General features: G+C 45.5%; 1 protein-coding gene across 2 annotated transcripts; it reads left to right on the top strand.

The window, feature by feature from the left end:
• Positions 1-3004: 3004 nt before the first annotated feature.
• LOC136436046 (paired mesoderm homeobox protein 2A-like) lies at positions 3005-14130 on the top strand. 2 transcript variants are annotated; one of them, XM_066429738.1, is made up of 4 exons: positions 3005-3532; positions 5421-5495; positions 6580-6770; positions 13529-14130. In XM_066429738.1, exons 1-4 carry the CDS (start codon positions 3118-3120, stop codon positions 13718-13720), a joined length of 873 nt encoding a protein of 290 aa, XP_066285835.1. In that variant the 5' UTR covers positions 3005-3117; the 3' UTR covers positions 13721-14130. The 2 variants fall into 2 exon arrangements, with proteins under 2 accessions (XP_066285835.1, XP_066285834.1); XM_066429737.1 differs by having other exon boundaries at positions 6577-6770; positions 13529-14129.
• The last annotated feature ends 2459 nt before the right edge of the window (positions 14131-16589 follow it).

The following is a 16589-nucleotide window of genomic DNA, read 5'->3' on the forward strand; positions in this document are numbered from 1 at the left end:
CCGCTGTGTGGAGAGATCCGTTATTGCATTTGGGGCAAATTGTTTTAAGTGGACCCGCGTTTCATCGACCATGGGCGGCGGGCGGGCTCGGGGTGAGCCCGGGGTCCCGCACAGTGATGGTGTCTTCTCTACTTCATCACAGGGGTGTCTGTCTGTCTGTCTGTCTGTCTTTCCACATCTATCTATGTGTGTGTGTGTGTGTGTGTGTGTGTGTTTGTCTGTATTTCCACATCTTTCTGCGTGTTTGTGTGTGTGTGTGTGTGTGTGTGTCTGTTTGTCTGTCTTTCCACATCTTTCTATGTGTGTGTGTGTGTGTGTGTGTGTGTGTGTCTGTTTGTCTGTCTTTCCACATCTTTCTATGTGTGTGTGTGTGTGTGTGTGTGTGTGTGTGTGTGTCTGTTTGTCTGTCTTTCCACATCTTTCTATGTGTGTGTTTGTGTGTGTGTGTGTGTATCTGGTGTTTGTGTGTTTGCGTGTGTGTGTGTGTGTCTGCCTGTGTGTGTGTGTGTGTGTGTTTGTGTGTTTGCGTGTGTGTGTGTGTGTGTGTGTGTGTGTTTGCGTGTTTGCGTGTGTGTGTGTGTGTGTTTGTGTGTTTGCGTGTGTGTGTATGTGTTTGCGTGTTTGCGTGTGTGTGTGTGTGTGTCTGCCTGTCTGTGTGTGTGTTTGTGTGTTTGCGTGTCTGCGTGTGTGTTTGCGTGTGTGTGTGTGTGTGTGAGTGAGCGAGCGAGAGCGCCGTCCTAGTGGAATGTATGAGCTGTATTGTGGAATGATGATCACAAATGCACCGCTGCAACCAGCTTAGCCGACACGCGACCTGTCACATGTAGCCTGCAAGTTTGCACAACTTCTCATTAACTAACCCCGGGCGTTGTTTAAAGCTGCTGACGATGCCCCTACAGTACTTGCTAACACTGGTTATGCTAGGGTCACATTTCCTAACCGGGGCCCGGCCGGACTGTTTACGGAAACGAAAAATCAAAGTGTATGCCCATAAATTTGCACAAGCTATGCCCTTAGATAATTTTAGGTACGTTTTGTGTTTTTGTTGTCTTTTATATCATACTTTTCGTTCACAAAGACAGCCCAGCCGGGCCCCGGATGGGAAATGTGACCCTAGCATCAATAGTTCTGGGGAAAAACAACAATTCTGAACACCTTCATCCTGGGCTGGTAACTTCGGCACGACTGTTCTTTTCTCAGCCCGTATAATAATAGATAAACAATTTGTATAACAAGTGGCGGGGTGTCTAACACTACAGGTTCCGCCTCCTGGGGTCGATCACAAACGCCTGATCGCGCCGAACGGGCGCCCGGCCGTATGGCGATCAGCCCCGCGGGCAAGGTGGCGTCCCAGGGGGGTGGGGGACGTCCCTGGGGGGTGGGGGGATTTGTGTAATGTGATTGTCACCCGGCTGTAGAACTCCGCCCCAGTGTTCAGTAGTAATGAGCGGCACGTGGTGGAGGTACATTATACACCAGGCCGCTCCCAGTCGGTCTGTGGGGGGCGTCACACTCCGGTAGTGAGCGACTCTGCCTCTGAACCAGGAGGTTGAGTGTCACAGTCCAGTGGTTACACCTCCATTCCACTAGGGCGGCGACGTCACTGCAACCTCACTGCGACCGAGTGATTTGACAGAGCACTCAGCGAATTTCATAAATAACGAATCTTTATACGCTTTGTGTGTTTTGTTGTCTTTTCGGCCGTACCTTTATATTTTTAGTTTTTAATGTTAGTGTAGCATTTTATCAACTTATGTTTCTTACATGCCACATGTGGTCTCCTGTGCATTTAGCCCTTCTGGGCAGGAGTATGCAATAAAGACTATTATTATATTTTGCCTGATATTGCAATCAAGAAGTCGAGAGTAACACAAATCCAGTTTAGGACGCAGCGACGCCGCCAGCGTGCCGCGGATCCAGTGAGAGATAGGCTTTAGCGATCTGGCCTCTTGACCAGGAAGTTGGGAGTTCGAACCCCGGCTGTGTCGCTCAGCCGACATGCGTGCTACTGGAAAGGGTCGCAGTTCTAAGGACAGACGATCTCCTACTGGCGTTTTGATACTGTCGTTATTTTGCTAGCTTCCTACGCCGCTGACATGTTGTTTGAACAAGATATCAGAAAACAGTACGTCATCAGTAGAAAAACTAGAAAAAAGATATCAGAAAACAGTACGTCATCAGTAGAAAAACTAGAAAAAAGATATCAGAAAACAGTACGTCAACAGTAGAAAAACTAGAAGAAAGATATCAGAAAACAGTACGTCATCAGTAGAAAAAACTAGAAAAAAGATATCAGAAAACAGTACGTCATCAGTAGAAAAACTAGAAAAAAGATATCAGAAAACAGTACGTCAACAGTAGAAAAACTAGAAGAAAGATATCAGAAAACAGTACGTCATCAGTAGAAAAAACTAGAAAAAAGATATCAGAAAACAGTACGTCATCAGTAGAAAAACTAGAAAAAAGATATCAGAAAACAGTACGTCATCAGTAGAAAAACTAGAAGAAAGATATCAGAAAACAGTACGTCACCAGTAGAAAAACGTCGACCGCAGCAGAAGCTCTACTAGATTACTTTCCCCTACCGAAAATACATTGGAATTCGGCCAAACGGGGTTAATAAAAACCTTACATTGTATTCCGTAGCCGTTATTGTTAAAATAGTCCCTTGCTCCACTTTCACCATAGTCATATTGCACTGCCTGTACACGTTTGCTATACATTTGTTCATATTGCAATTTGCCCATGTGCAAGAAGCAAATAAAACTCTTAACAATGATTTCCAGGGGAGTTAGCAGGCCATAATACGACACAGTTATAAGTATTTTTTCACAGTGTTGATATCTATGAGGCAGGACATTACATAGGTATGAGGCATCTTTCTGTTTAAGAATGTTAAATGCACCACATGAAACGTTACGTCTATATGTAAACAGACTTGACAATTCAGCCTACCAACTGCAATAAGGCTATGTTTGAGAAATAAACGGAATAAATGAAAGGTGAGGAACCTACTCTAGGCCTGTTCAGTAGCCTGGACTCTTTGTACATCCACATAAAGGCGCGATGCTGCGGCCCCCGCGGTGCAGTGGTCCGTCCCTGTGACTCCCAGGACAGATGGCGGACGGAGTAAACAAATTATACATATTTCATGTCGTCCATCGATCCAGCCTCCGCACCAGGCGCGGTACCACAGCGGAACACACCCCTATATCAGCCCGCACGGCGCGACTCGGTCACAAACTCGCCCAACTTTCCCCGCGGCGTGACACAGGAAACCCTCCCGCCATGGAGTACCCGTATCTGAACACGTCTCTGTACGACTCCTGCATGTCTAACATCGACCCGTCCATCACCAGCTCGTACCCCGACTTCTCCTCCTGTACGCAGCTCCAGGGCAGCCAGGGCTACCAGTACTCCCCCATCCGCAACCACTCCTTCCCCACCACCTGCCCGCCCGGGCCCGCCGCCGCCAACTGCAGCCTGCCGTCCATGCGGGACCCGCACCACCAGCCCACACCGTACACTCCAGGTGAGTCCCTCGGCGCGACGTGCGCCCCCGCCCGCCCGACTCACAGGTAACTCCCGCCGCGCGTAGGTAGGCTCCCGTCTCCGACCGGCTCGGAAATGAAGTTTTCCGCGGATTTCAGACGGTTATGAAGGGAATTTCGTTTGTGTTGCCGGGGTAATGAAATTTGGCGGGAAGATAAGGTGCTGGAAATCGGATATAATGTTATTAAGTTATGAACAAACTTAACTTGCTCTTGTAACTCAATCAGACTACACAAACTATGATTTTTTACCGCTCAGACGACGGGAGATTTTCCGCCCAAACAGCGGGAAAAGGGATTTTAGTTTGGGACGGGAAGAAATGGCCACGACTGTCCCCAACCTCCCCGTCCCCTGCGCTGCGCTTTTCTGTGCGTCTTACCACGCCAAGACGGGAACACCGTCTTCCTTACTGATCTGAGAGATCTTAGGACGAAAACAAAACGTGGTGAGAAGTTAGGCTGTCCGAAGAATAGAATAGATAGATTCTATCACAATCCGAATTCTTTGTGAAACAGAAACAGAATTTGCTGGATTTGTGAATAGTGTAGATGTAGTTAGATTTCACGTGAGCTATCATAGAATGGCTGTTTAGCCGTGGTACATGCAGCTGTAACATCATGTACTTTCGCAACGAAATAAGAACTGGCAAAACCTGGGTTAAAACATCATTAACAAAAGCCGTTCATTGAGACTACAAACTCCAAAAAGAACACAACATTTGGGGTAGGAAGATTGTTCAAAGCTCATTGCGACAACTTGTAAGTTCTGATATGGTCAATCGGCGCATGTAGTCAAACTGAACTCTTCCGTGCGTCTATCTGTGACTGTGTTACTGTAGCCTCATACACGGTCTACTGAACAGGTGCGCTTTCTTGCCTGCGTTCTATCTTCATATCTATATAGGCCTGAACAAGCTAGCATATATCTTCTAGCATCTAATAAAAGAAGTAAAAATTCCGCACTCTATTCCAGAGTTAGGAAGGCGACCGTTTTAAAACTGTTCCCCATGTACAGCTGTAGCGCACGGGTTAAAACGGTCCCGTTATGGGCAGGCCTTTGCTGTGAGACCCTCCGTCAGAATCGGGCGAACCCCGCTAAACTCTTTGCTTTTCATCTTATTCTACTGTCGCGTTCTGTTATTCTGTTCATGTAGTGCTTTAGATGAAAGGCAACATTTTGGCGAGAACTTCTGATGTTTCCTTTTGCGCATGTAATTTGTGCATATTGCTGCCCTTGCTGGAACGTGTAGCTGGACAGAAAACTATTACAGATATTGTCGGAGAGCTTTTCTTACAATCGTTTCCTTTTCACCAGATTCGCAGCTAGATTCGGGGGCTTGCTGCTAACGCTAATACTAAATATGTCAGTTAACTGCACGCTTTTTATACTGGACTGTTTTAGAACATTACTTTACACATGTATGTAGCTCCAGTTCATTGTGCGTTTGTTGCACATTCCGCGATGTGCCAGCTGTAAATGCAGATGTATGCCGGTGCAGTGATATCAGTTTGTTCGTTTGTGTATATTTGTCTTGGGTTACCACGTAAACATGTCTACAGGAAGTTTGTACGGCAAAACATGTAGAACCCACCACCGGCGACAGGCACCTGTAGGAAAGGGAAAGTGAAAGGATACGCGACGTTTCAGGTAGCATCCACAACCTTTCATCAGTGACAAATAGACTTCAGACCTTAGTCACTGACGGAAGACAGCGGATGCTGTCTGAAACGTCTGACCGTTTCCACATTCTATCCAGTTGCCTGAGTAACCGTTAACTCGCGTATCTTGTTACCTGGATGTCTAACCTTTATCGAGGAAAGTGAAAGTGTGTGCCTCACCTGAGTGTCTATTGTTCCCTTGTTTTCCAGCGGACGCGTACGGCAGTCTGTGGAACACCTCTAAAGTCGGCGCGCTCAAAGACGAGAGGCACGACTACATCACAGGTGATGGCGCGGAAATATCAGATTACTTATAACAAAATAAAGACAACATTTTAAACTTTAGATATGCGTTTGCTAATTTTTCGTTCCGTCGCTAAAACAGCATGTTTCAGTTAGCACTGCATGTTCATGATGTTGCTGCCGTGCGCAAGCTGTGTAAGGGCCCTGTCAGACGTGTGCGTATATTCGAGTGCGCATTAGTTGCGCATCAACATTTCTTAGGTTTAAGGAAAGTTTGCGAGGAAGAAGTTGTTTTCTGCGTTGACCCACCGTTGTGCAGCCTAGTTATCGAACCAAGGAAATGACTTCTTGGGCTGAAACTTCAATCTTGACCAAAACATGTTAATACGCAACTCATGCGGGCTTGTATATACGCACAGGTGTGACAGGGGCTTTACTGCCAGTACCTTCCAATGCGCTTCTGTCTGCAATACGGTAATATCGCAATAATTATCGGTCTTCGTTTCCTGTTTTTCTTTTAACAACGCTAGCTAGTTCCATGAAACATGATAGCTGATGATGATTTTACTTCTGTAGAGTAGAAATGATAGCCCTTCCCCATACTACTGAAGATATCGTTCTAACGGGAGGGAAAGTGCGGGGAGTGAGGGATGTTTAGGTTGTTCGGATTTTACTTCAGAAGATTTTGTGTGTTGATATAAATTATTTTTCAGCAAAGCTAAATCATAATTTCCAACGCAAAAATTGGATTTATCCAAATGTTCTACGGGCCAACTCCAGTCTTTATTTAGGGACTAGCCATCCGCACACGTGTCTCTATCCTTAACAAAGACTCCACGGGTTTTGACCGTTAGGATTTGGGTAAGTCCAATGTCGGGTTGGAAATCCAACTTTGGTTCAGAACATTTTGTGTTTCGTTGAGATTTATTTTCCAAAGTAGGTTTGGCACAGTTCGTGATTTTGTTTGTGAGGGATGTTTGTTTATGTTTATGTTTGTCCCCTCCCCACAGTAGCACAGTACAAGTTGTTCCACGACGGCCCGCCGGGTCTGAGGTTGTTTGTTTGTTTGTTTGTTTGTTTGTGAGGGATGTTTGTTTATGTTTATGTTTGCTCCTCCCCACAGTAGCCCAGTACAAGTTGTTCCACGACGGCCCGCCGGGTCTTCACGAGAAGAGGAAACAGCGCCGCATCAGAACCACTTTCACTTCCGCACAGCTTAAGGAGCTGGAACGCGTCTTCGCAGAGACGCACTACCCCGACATCTACACACGGGAGGAGCTGGCGCTCAAGATAGACCTGACAGAGGCCAGAGTACAGGTGTGTAGCGATATGTGTTACATGTACACGTGCGTAGTCCAGTGGTTAGCGATCTTGCCTCTGGAACTATAAGCCCCGGGTTCGATCCCGGCTGTGTCACTCACCCGACAAGCACGCTACTGGAAAGGGTCGCAGTCCTTAGGACGGGACGTTAAGCCGTGGTCCACTGTTCATTGTGCTTGTCGAAAAGAGCTAGGGGAATTTCGCCGGTACAATGAACCTGTAAATACTGCATATAGCGTCTGTCACGACCAGTGGAAGAGTAGCTCATCTGTTCATTGAGTATATTTGAGCTAAACTGGTTCGAGATCACTTTCCTTTACACTACCCGTCATCTACACACGACAAGAGGCAAGAGTACCGCTATGTGTTAGCTGTACAGGGCATGTATCATTTGTACAGGACAGGTGTGCAGCATCTTTTCTTTTACATGAGCCTTTATTTTTTCTCTTCAATATGACAATTAAGGAAGTCTGGGAGTTTTAGCTTTCATAGGTTTGGTTTGGAGTGGTTACTGGATTTTGCCTCTCCAAAGGGGCGGACTATATAACGGTGCAGAAGCTTTCCGACGATTGGTCCCACAAGAAGTACCGGTTGTGCAGGCTAATGTCTTTGTTAACCTTCCTGGAGCAGACCTAGGGGGTGGTTCTACCCCACTATTCCCTGCCCGCCATATGGTCCTGAACACGAACCGATAACCCTCCATCCGGACCGGCTCAGCGATGGGCGCGGTCTTACTGCCCTGATTCCCGCTCAGATTGCGCGTCTTCTCAGCTGAACATAATCTGTTGTACCGGCCTCGGCGCTGAGGTGATCACTGAGAGATAAGGGAGTATCATCCATGTACTTAGACATGAGGGATGGATGAAAACAAAACCGCGCAACTTTGTTTAAAATCACCAACTCTGGCACCCGTGTCGTCTGATAAATGAATGAATGAACGAATGAAAGACCTTTATTGTACGTTTATGCTCTTACAAACTAAGTACGGGTCGTAGTGATAGAGTAAAAGTGCAATTACAGTGATATAAGAACGTGAGATATTGATACATCTACAATGACTAATTCAGAATTTTTTCCAGTCGCTTGAGTAACTATTTTTGGCGTATTTTATTACCTGGATGTCTAACCTTCATCAACGTGCAATGACCAATGTATACTACTGTGTACAGGTTCAACTTCTTCTCGCTTCTTGAAACAGCTGTATTATTAGATCTTATTCATTCAGTTTTATTCCAAATTTATGTCTTGTTCTACGTTTACTGTTGTTGCCATACTTTGTACCTGCTACAATAGTCGCGCAATAAAGTTCTCTTCATTCTGGATATGAAGTCATTGAGCCATCTAAATTTCTCCGCACTTTTGGCTTTTTCCTATTACGAAACATTATAGTAACATAAGCGAATAGGCGATACTGTAACTGCTGGGTATAGAACTGCCGCACGCTCCACGCCTGTGTATCACGTGCGGCACAGTTGGGAAGGGAAGGGCCATTTCCCGCTAATTAATTACCTCACAGAAAGCATGATAATGCCATAATGACCATGTATCTTACTACATCTAAAAGGACTAATATATACTAGTATGTGTAGCGCACAGACGAGCCCTGCTGGCTGTAGGACCGCCGCAGGCTTCGCGACTTCTGCCACGTGCGGCCCATCCCTAGTTGGGAAAGGAAGGGCCATACCCCGCTAATTAATTACCTCACAGAAGGCAGGATAATGCCGTAATGACCATGTATCTTACTACATCTAAAAGGACTAATATATACTAGTATGTGTAGCGCACAGACGAGCCATGCTGGCTGTAGGACCGCCGGCCCGCACGCTTCACGACTTCTGCCACGTGCGGCACAGTTGGGAGGAGTAGGGCCATTTCCCGCTAATTAATTACCGCACAGAAGGCAGGATAATGCCGTAATGAGGCTGTCCGCGGTGATCTTTACCCGCGGTGTTTGTTTGATCCTGCGGGGCGGGAAGTGAGCAGGGCGGGTCAGCCGGGATGATCCCTGATTGATAACTAATCATTCTGAGTGGGGAGAGAAAGGCACACGGGTGTTTGTTTAGGTTTGACGCGTCGCTCCCGGAGTAGATTTAACAGTCGTCATGATTTACATGTAATCTGGCAGGGTGGTTAAGGAAATACGCACTTGTGTTTGCTTAGTTTTGACGCGTGGCTCTTCGAGTAAATGAAACAATCGTAATCTAGCAAAAAGACCCATGGTCGGTTATTGTTATTTGCTGAGTTTACAGATGTGTAATTTGGGCGGATGTTCTAGTCATTACAAAACTAACCGCACCGGCTATATAGGGAGAATACTTGCTTCTGGAGTTTGGCCATCATATATAGGGTTTCGTTCAAAGGCTCCTTGCCAGTTATCTACCCTGTTTCTATACAATTCTACAGTCATTACCAACATATAGGAGGCCTGGTGGACTATTCACTTTGGCCAGTTTCTACTATTTTTCCAGCCGTTCGCGGGACCTAGTAGATGTTCTATGTAAGACAACAGACACACGGTATACATAGGAAAGAACGGCAGCTTGTTAAGTTTTCACGCGTGGTTCAGGTAGTCTCTGTACCGACCGACTACAGTACAGGTAGAATGCTAGTTTTTGCCAGGGGAGTTTGGCCACCATATGCAGATGCTTTCTTTTGCACGCACAGTTAGGATGGACATGTTAACCTTCTCCTGGCCAAGTATTCCCCTTCAGTGCCGAATCCTACGATCCGTACCGCCATAGGAAGGTCTGGTGGAGGCTAGTTCGCGGACTTCATTTCACAATCGTCATGATTTACATGTTATCTGACAGAGTGGTTAAATAAAGACTTACGAGTGTTTGTTTAGTCTTGAGGCGTGGAGTTAATTCAACGATCATCGCGATTTCCATGTAATCTGGCAGATTGGTTATCTGTGGTCTTGCTGAAAAATCTAGCTTTATCTCAATCTTATTTCAGGAATCTCATAGTATGATACAGTAACAAAATGAAAAATAAAAGTACGAAGTAAACCATGTGCATGAAGAAAATGGACATAAAAATTGCTACAATTTAGAAGTACAAAGTAAAGCGACATGCCCTATTGTTACATGATTGATTTATAATCACACAGAGTGTTTAAATAAAGACGCACGAGTGTATGTTTAATTTTGGCGCGTGGCTCCCGGACTAGATTTAACAATCGTCATGATTTCCATTTAATCTGTCAGAGTGGTTAAGGAAGACACACGAGTGTTTGTTTAGTTCGGCTCGGGAGTATTTCGTCATGATTTCCATGTAATCTGTCCGAGTGGTTATGGAAGACCCCGTGGTGGGGTTATTGTTGTGTTTACAGATGTGTAATCTGGGAAAGTGGTTAAGGAAAACGCACACGTGTTTCTTTAGTTTGGACGCATGGGTCGGGACTATTTCGTCATGATTTCCATGCAATCTGTCCGATTGTTTAGGGAAAACCCTGTGGTGGGTTATTGTTGTCTGCTGTGTTAACAGGTGTGTTATTTAGGGAAGTGGTTAGGGAAAGACCCGGAGTGGGTTATTGTTCTTCTGTTTACAGATGTGTAATTTGGGAAGTGGTCCGACAGACGCAGACCGCGCGCTCGGCACGAGTCTCGCAGCTGGAAACTTGGGTACTTTACTCGCATCATTATCTATCATACAGATGCAATCAGTAGGTATCTAGTCTTCCCGGAGTACAGAAAAACAACTACAAGTAACATACATACTACATAAACAGCGATCCAGCAACGGAACAGTGAGCGGGCAAAGACAAACAACAGTGTCTTCAGAAATTTTGAATTAGACCTAAACATAGACTAGTGTTTTTCAGTACCAAGGAAAGGACCTTTCAATGAAGGCGCACACTCTTAGTCATGTCTGCGTTATTGTCTGCTATAAACTAAGAAGTTATTTCAGTAAACCAGCAGCAAAAATCTACAGTTCTGAATTAGAAGTCAGTAGTTTTCGTTAGAATCTATCCCTTTGTCTGTAGCAATGTTATACGTGCCTGACACTACTACAGGGGACTTTTAGCAAACGTGCTAGACGTATCTTTGTCAGATCTATCATTGGCCAGCTTGCACCCTTACGTCCTTTAAGTTTTAAGTCACAAAATATGTTCTGTTCATAAGACTAAAGTTTCTGGCATTGAATCTAATACATATATGTATTCCTTCATTTCGATACTCTTTGATTTCGCTACGCATGACCGCTCTCTCTAGAGTAGTGAGTGAACGTTCCTGTCTTCAAGTAGTTTCCCCCAGAACCTTCTGTGGGTTGAAAATAGTAAAAATTGACGAGGTAGGAAGAATAGGAGTCCAGCTCACTTTTACCCGAAAAGCAGTCTTCTTATTTGGCAATTTTTTGATAGTTTTTATCCCGCAGAATGTTCTGGTGTTGGAGCCTCAGGGCAGATTTCTGCTGTTAACAAATGAAAACAGCAGAGATTTTATCTGCCCACCTGTGGTGTGGACAATATGTCGCACCGCGGGGGGTCGTGTCGCGCTTTGTGCGAACAAACCGGCCGCACAGATGGCGGATTGTCGCGCTGGTCGCGGACAGTGTGGCTACAAACCGCACGGATACATTCTGCTACATACACCGCGGGCTGTGGCGGTTTGTCTGCAGCAAACACGGCTACAATGGGCAGGGAGCTTTCAATCACGTAACGAGCAAACAGTGCGAAGTGACTTCTGGAGTATTGGGCCCTCGAAGCCGGTTTAATCACCGGAATGGTTCGGATGATAATATCTGTTTGCCGACAAACACATTACGGAAATTATGCCGATTAGAGAAAACAATCAGCGAGTTAGAATTCGGGCAGACGGATTGACTGCTCAGTTCCCGGCCGAGGCGTCCGCGGGTTGTCGCGAGGTTACTGATGAAAACCTATATTGTACATTCATGCCCGGCTTAGATATTATAGTAGAAGATGAACGAAATTTTACATTAGATTGTAGACTGTATCATATTAAGGAAATAAGTGTAATCTTTAACTGTATAGAAACGAAAAATTTACCATTCTTCGAATACTTAAATATTGAATGCAACGGATAAATGTATATTTTGATGCGTTAAGACAACCTGAAGTTTCTGTTCCCACATCCACACACGTACAAAAAAAGCTAATTTAACCGCAGGAAGCACGAATGCACATTTGTACACACAAACACGCACTTTACAAATATTGTTACGTCTGGAAAATCAGGCGTTATGTTTTATTCGTTTCTGTCCCCGACCCTGACCATAAGTAAGGATGGTTTCTGTGTTCTCTGCCGCCAGAATTCTACAACACATGTACATGCACACTCACTCACTCTCTCCCACATGCACACGTAGCCATAGTAAGGAATGAATGCCCAAATGTTCTTTGTTTAAAGCAGAATTGTTCAGAATAACTGTCGGATTACGAAATTAGATTCAACTTTGACATCCACCATTTCAAATATTCACACATAGATCTAGATGCCGGGTCACGTATATCAGGGGTAGCGTACAGCACAAGCGGTGCATGTTGTAAAGGCACTATAGTCGGACTGACAATGCTCATACCGGCTTCGTTCCGCGCGCCGAATGGCTAAACCTAAACATAACCGTACAATAATGTTCTGTCCGTACAGGTTTGTGTAAACGTTTGCTTGCAATGCATACCTGCATCTTTAGGTTTGTTGTAAATATAAACGTGGCAAATAGTATAAGCTTAAGTCTCCCCGTCTCCGCGAGCAGGATGGGGTCTAAATTACTAAACAGTTTGAGAGCATAAAAACGTGTAGGTTTGTTATAAAACTAAACATGCTGAATGATGTACATGTCTCCGTTCCTCTCTGCAGGTGTAGTTCCCGATGTTACACACATCTTTAGTAGAATACACATGACGAATAAAGCACGTTTCTCTTCCCGCAGGTTTGGTTCCAGAACCGGTTTGGTTAAACGTTTGCGTGAGAGGATATACACATCTTTAGTTTTTTTTTTTAAAGTAAAGACGCCGAACGATACATTTCCCCGCTCTCCCGCCCGTGCATGTTTGGTTACACATTTGTGTGAGAAGATACAAACATCTAGTACATAGGTTCGTGTAGAAATGAATCACGATGGTGAATGATGTACATTTTCCTTTCCGCCCGCAGGTTTGGTTCCAGAACCGTTTTGGTTAAACGTTTACGTGAGAGGATACACACATCTTTATTTTTTTTGTAAAACTAAAGTCGCCAAACGATACATGTATTTCCCCGCTCTCCCGCCCACAGGTTTGGTTTCTGATGTTACATACATCTTTAGTAGAGTAAAATGACAAATAATGCACGTTTCTCCCCCCGCAGGTTCGGTTACACGTTTGTGTGAAAAGATACACACATCTGTAGGTTCCTTGTAAAAGTAAATCACGATGGCGAATGATGCACATTTTCCTCTCCGCCCGTGCAGGTTTATTCCAAGTGGCCAAACCTCGTCTAAAGAGGGTACATACTTGTAGGTTTGCTGTAAATGTTAGCATTACTGATGATACATTTTCCGTTCCCCCCTGCAGGTTTGGTTAAACGTTTACTAACTTGAATGGTGAAACATTTGCGTTAGAGGGTGCATACATCTTCAGCTTTGTTTTAAAGGTACATTCGAACGAATAATGTACGTTTCTCGGCAAGTTTACCCGCTCAAGTTTACTTCCTAATGGCTTCATCTTGACTTGATCATAACAGGATACATATTGTACTAGTAGGTTTCTTGTAAAACTAAGCATGACGAATGATACATTTCTCTCCCCGCAGGTTTGGTTCCAGAACCGGCGCGCCAAGTTCAGGAAGCAGGAGCGGCTGGCGACGGAGGCCAAGGCCAAGGCCAAGAAGGACGCAGAGGACAAGGCCGGGAAGGGCGACGTCTCCTCAGGCAGCGAGGCGTCAGCGTCTTCGACTCCAGGTAACGTTTTAAATCTTCATTCAACTCCAGGTAGCGTCTTTTAAGTTTTCCTGTTAGGGTCCGTTCGACAACTGAAGGAAATATTCTGGGCAGGGTCTGGACGGGAGCGCCAAGCAGCCCTGTATCTATCTCTATCGTAACAATATCTCAGGACACTTAGACAGGTGCAGTTTTGTCATACAAAATCCAGCCGGATATTTCTAGCGTAATGACATGTAAGGTTTGTCGGGGATGTTTCCATAGATCTTCATTGACGGTTTAAGTCGTTCGGTGTAGATGGCGTCGCGCATCCCTTTGATAGTTTCTAACAGTGCGTTTCTACTTGGCGGAAATTATGTCTTCTAGGCAGGCACAGTGACCCCCTCTCACTCAGTTCACAAACATCGCATGTGTTGTATCTAACGTCTGGCTTTGTTTCAACACGGTTAGACGGCCGCGCGCATTACTTTGATAGTCTGAGCGGGTAGTTCGTTTTTAACGGTAACTCGACCATCTCCCCTCGGCAGGCACGGCGACCACGTCCGCCGCGGCGCCCACCATCACCTCGTCGCCGTCGCCCAGCGGGTCGGGCTCGCACGGCGGCTCGGCCTGGAACACGCTGCAGCCCATCACGGCGCCCAGCTCCGACACGCTGCCCCCGGCCGGCGGGCCCTACGCCTCGGTCCTCGGCAACCTCACCGCCGCCGCCGCCGCCGCCAAAGTCACGGGCGAGGAGAGCCCCACCAGGAGCCTCTACTCGCCCTGAGCGGACACCGAACTGTCTCTTCGGTTAAAACTACACTTTCCACCGAGGGGACTGCACATTCTCTTCGGTAAACATTACACTTTCCACCGAGGGGACTGCACCTTCTCTTCGGTAAACAGGACGAACTGAATCATCCGTTTCTCTACTATGGCAGTGGTAACACTGGGCACCTTTCAACTATTTTTAAGGCCCTCTTTCCGCTCGACGGCGATCGCGGTGCGACCGTGCAGCGACCAAAGTTGGATTTGTGCGACCCCTTATTTGATGCACGGTGTCAAAATGTGATTCAAAATGCACAAATCGTCAAACTATCCTTCCCCTATCTCTGTAATTCGTTGAGTGATTCGTCAGATAATTGTGGCATAGACTCCAGTGGAAATCAAAGGGGATGTGTGGCGCCCCAAATCCGCTGGATGCCGCGATCTCGCTGGGACCGCCGGGCGACCTATGGTTTGTCAGATCGCTCAACGAATTTTATGCACAAAAAACGAATCTTAAGTTTTGTGTTTTGGGTGTCTTTTTAGCCATACTTTTATAGTTTGAATGATATTCCAATTATGAAGGCAAGAGTTACACGAATCGAATATATAGGTCGCAGCAAGATCGCATCGTGGTCGCCGGCTAGTGGAGATATCAACATGAGAAACTGAACTCACACATGGGAGTGGTGACACGGGTACTGGGAACATAACCTTACACAGACTGTAACGGACACGCAGATCTCTACAACGAGATGATCACGGAGCTACACTCGAAACGTTCGGACGATATCTGTAACTTAGGGCCCTGTCACACTTGTGCGTATATTCAAGTGCGCGTGAGTTGCGCATTAACATTTTTTGTGTTTAAGAAAGGTTTGCGGGGGAAAAGTTGTTTTCTACTTTGACCCACCGTTGTGCAGCCTTGTGATCGAACCTAAGAAATGACTTATTCGGCTGCGAACTTAACCAAACCAAAAACATGTTGATACGCAACTCATGCGGCATTCTATATACGCACAAATATGACAGTGGCTTCAAGTTGAACGGGAGGGATCCAAACGCCGGAAGCGCCCGAAGGCCGGAGTAGATTCGATTCTGTTTCGACTGCATACATCGCTCGTCACTGATGCGTATTTGTAAGGATGGCGTTGGATGTTTTGTTTTCTTCGGATTTATCACGATATTGTCCGAATCTTTCCAAAGGTGCTCCAAAATCATACCACCAGTCGTGAGGAATCATTTGTCGGAGAAGAGTGTTTAATCTGGAAGTCTACCCTCAAAGAATGTTTCAGTATTAACATACTGTAGACGAACTGTGGTCTAGGATAGGAAGGGCGTACTGTAACACAGCTGCCAACCCAGCGGAACTAAACATAGACATTCATGAAACGTTAAGGTAACATGAACGGCACAAAACATCCGTTAGACATACATGTCCGTATCACAACAAACACAAGATTGTACACATTGTCGTTCACCTGGGAAAACTCACCAGAACGCTGGCCTGGCCTAAAGGTACATGTATACAGCCACTGAAAGTTCGCATAAGTCAAAACCTCTCAGTGCGCTACTTTGTAAATATGTCAGGAGTTGTTTCTATGTTTGATGTGTGAACCTGTCTAGTCGGATTGATGGTATCAAAAAGGCAAAAGCTGCAATGAGTTTTTCTATTCATAAGTTACACTAAAAAGTTACGAAAAGTAGGAATGAATCTGTATATTTACCGTTATTGTTACTTCTTGACCAAGCTTTTAAGCACTCCAAAAGTTGCCAAAAATGTACAGAGTCCGAGAATTGCATGTTTTCTTCTGTTATCTATTGCTAATATATTTATTGATGGATGTTATTCGTGTTGTTGATCAACATAGCAAAGTAAGAAATTACCGATCCAATAAACAGACAGAATAGAAAATTACCATCTCCTGTATTGTTTATGTTACACGATGTTACACAGGTACCGGATATGTGCTCTCCCTCCCTTTCCACAGTCATGTTGCTCAAGAGAAAATGAGCGATGCTAAACCTACATCACGCTATTCTCTACCAGACTAACTACGTCGGCTATAGGGAGAATGATTTGCTGCCGGAGTTTGGCCATCATATACAGGGTTTCATTCCGAGGACAAATTCTACCCTTCCAGCAGACTTACAATGTAAGCCCCCTCTTACTGGACCCGTGCCCTGCAG

Source organism: Branchiostoma lanceolatum, chromosome 6 (genome assembly GCF_035083965.1).
Source record: "Branchiostoma lanceolatum isolate klBraLanc5 chromosome 6, klBraLanc5.hap2, whole genome shotgun sequence".
Taxonomy (NCBI): Eukaryota; Metazoa; Chordata; class Leptocardii; order Amphioxiformes; family Branchiostomatidae; genus Branchiostoma; species Branchiostoma lanceolatum.

Coding starts and splice junctions, on each gene's coding strand:
- LOC136436046 (XM_066429737.1), top strand. CDS start 3,118: ATGGCGGACGGAGTAAACAAATTATACATATTTCATGTCGTCCATCGA. Junction 3,533..5,420: donor GCCCACACCGTACACTCCAG/GTGAGTCCCTCG, acceptor CTTGTTTTCCAG/CGGACGCGTACGGCAGTCTG. Junction 5,496..6,576: donor GAGGCACGACTACATCACAG/GTGATGGCGCGG, acceptor TCCTCCCCACAG/TAGCCCAGTACAAGTTGTTC.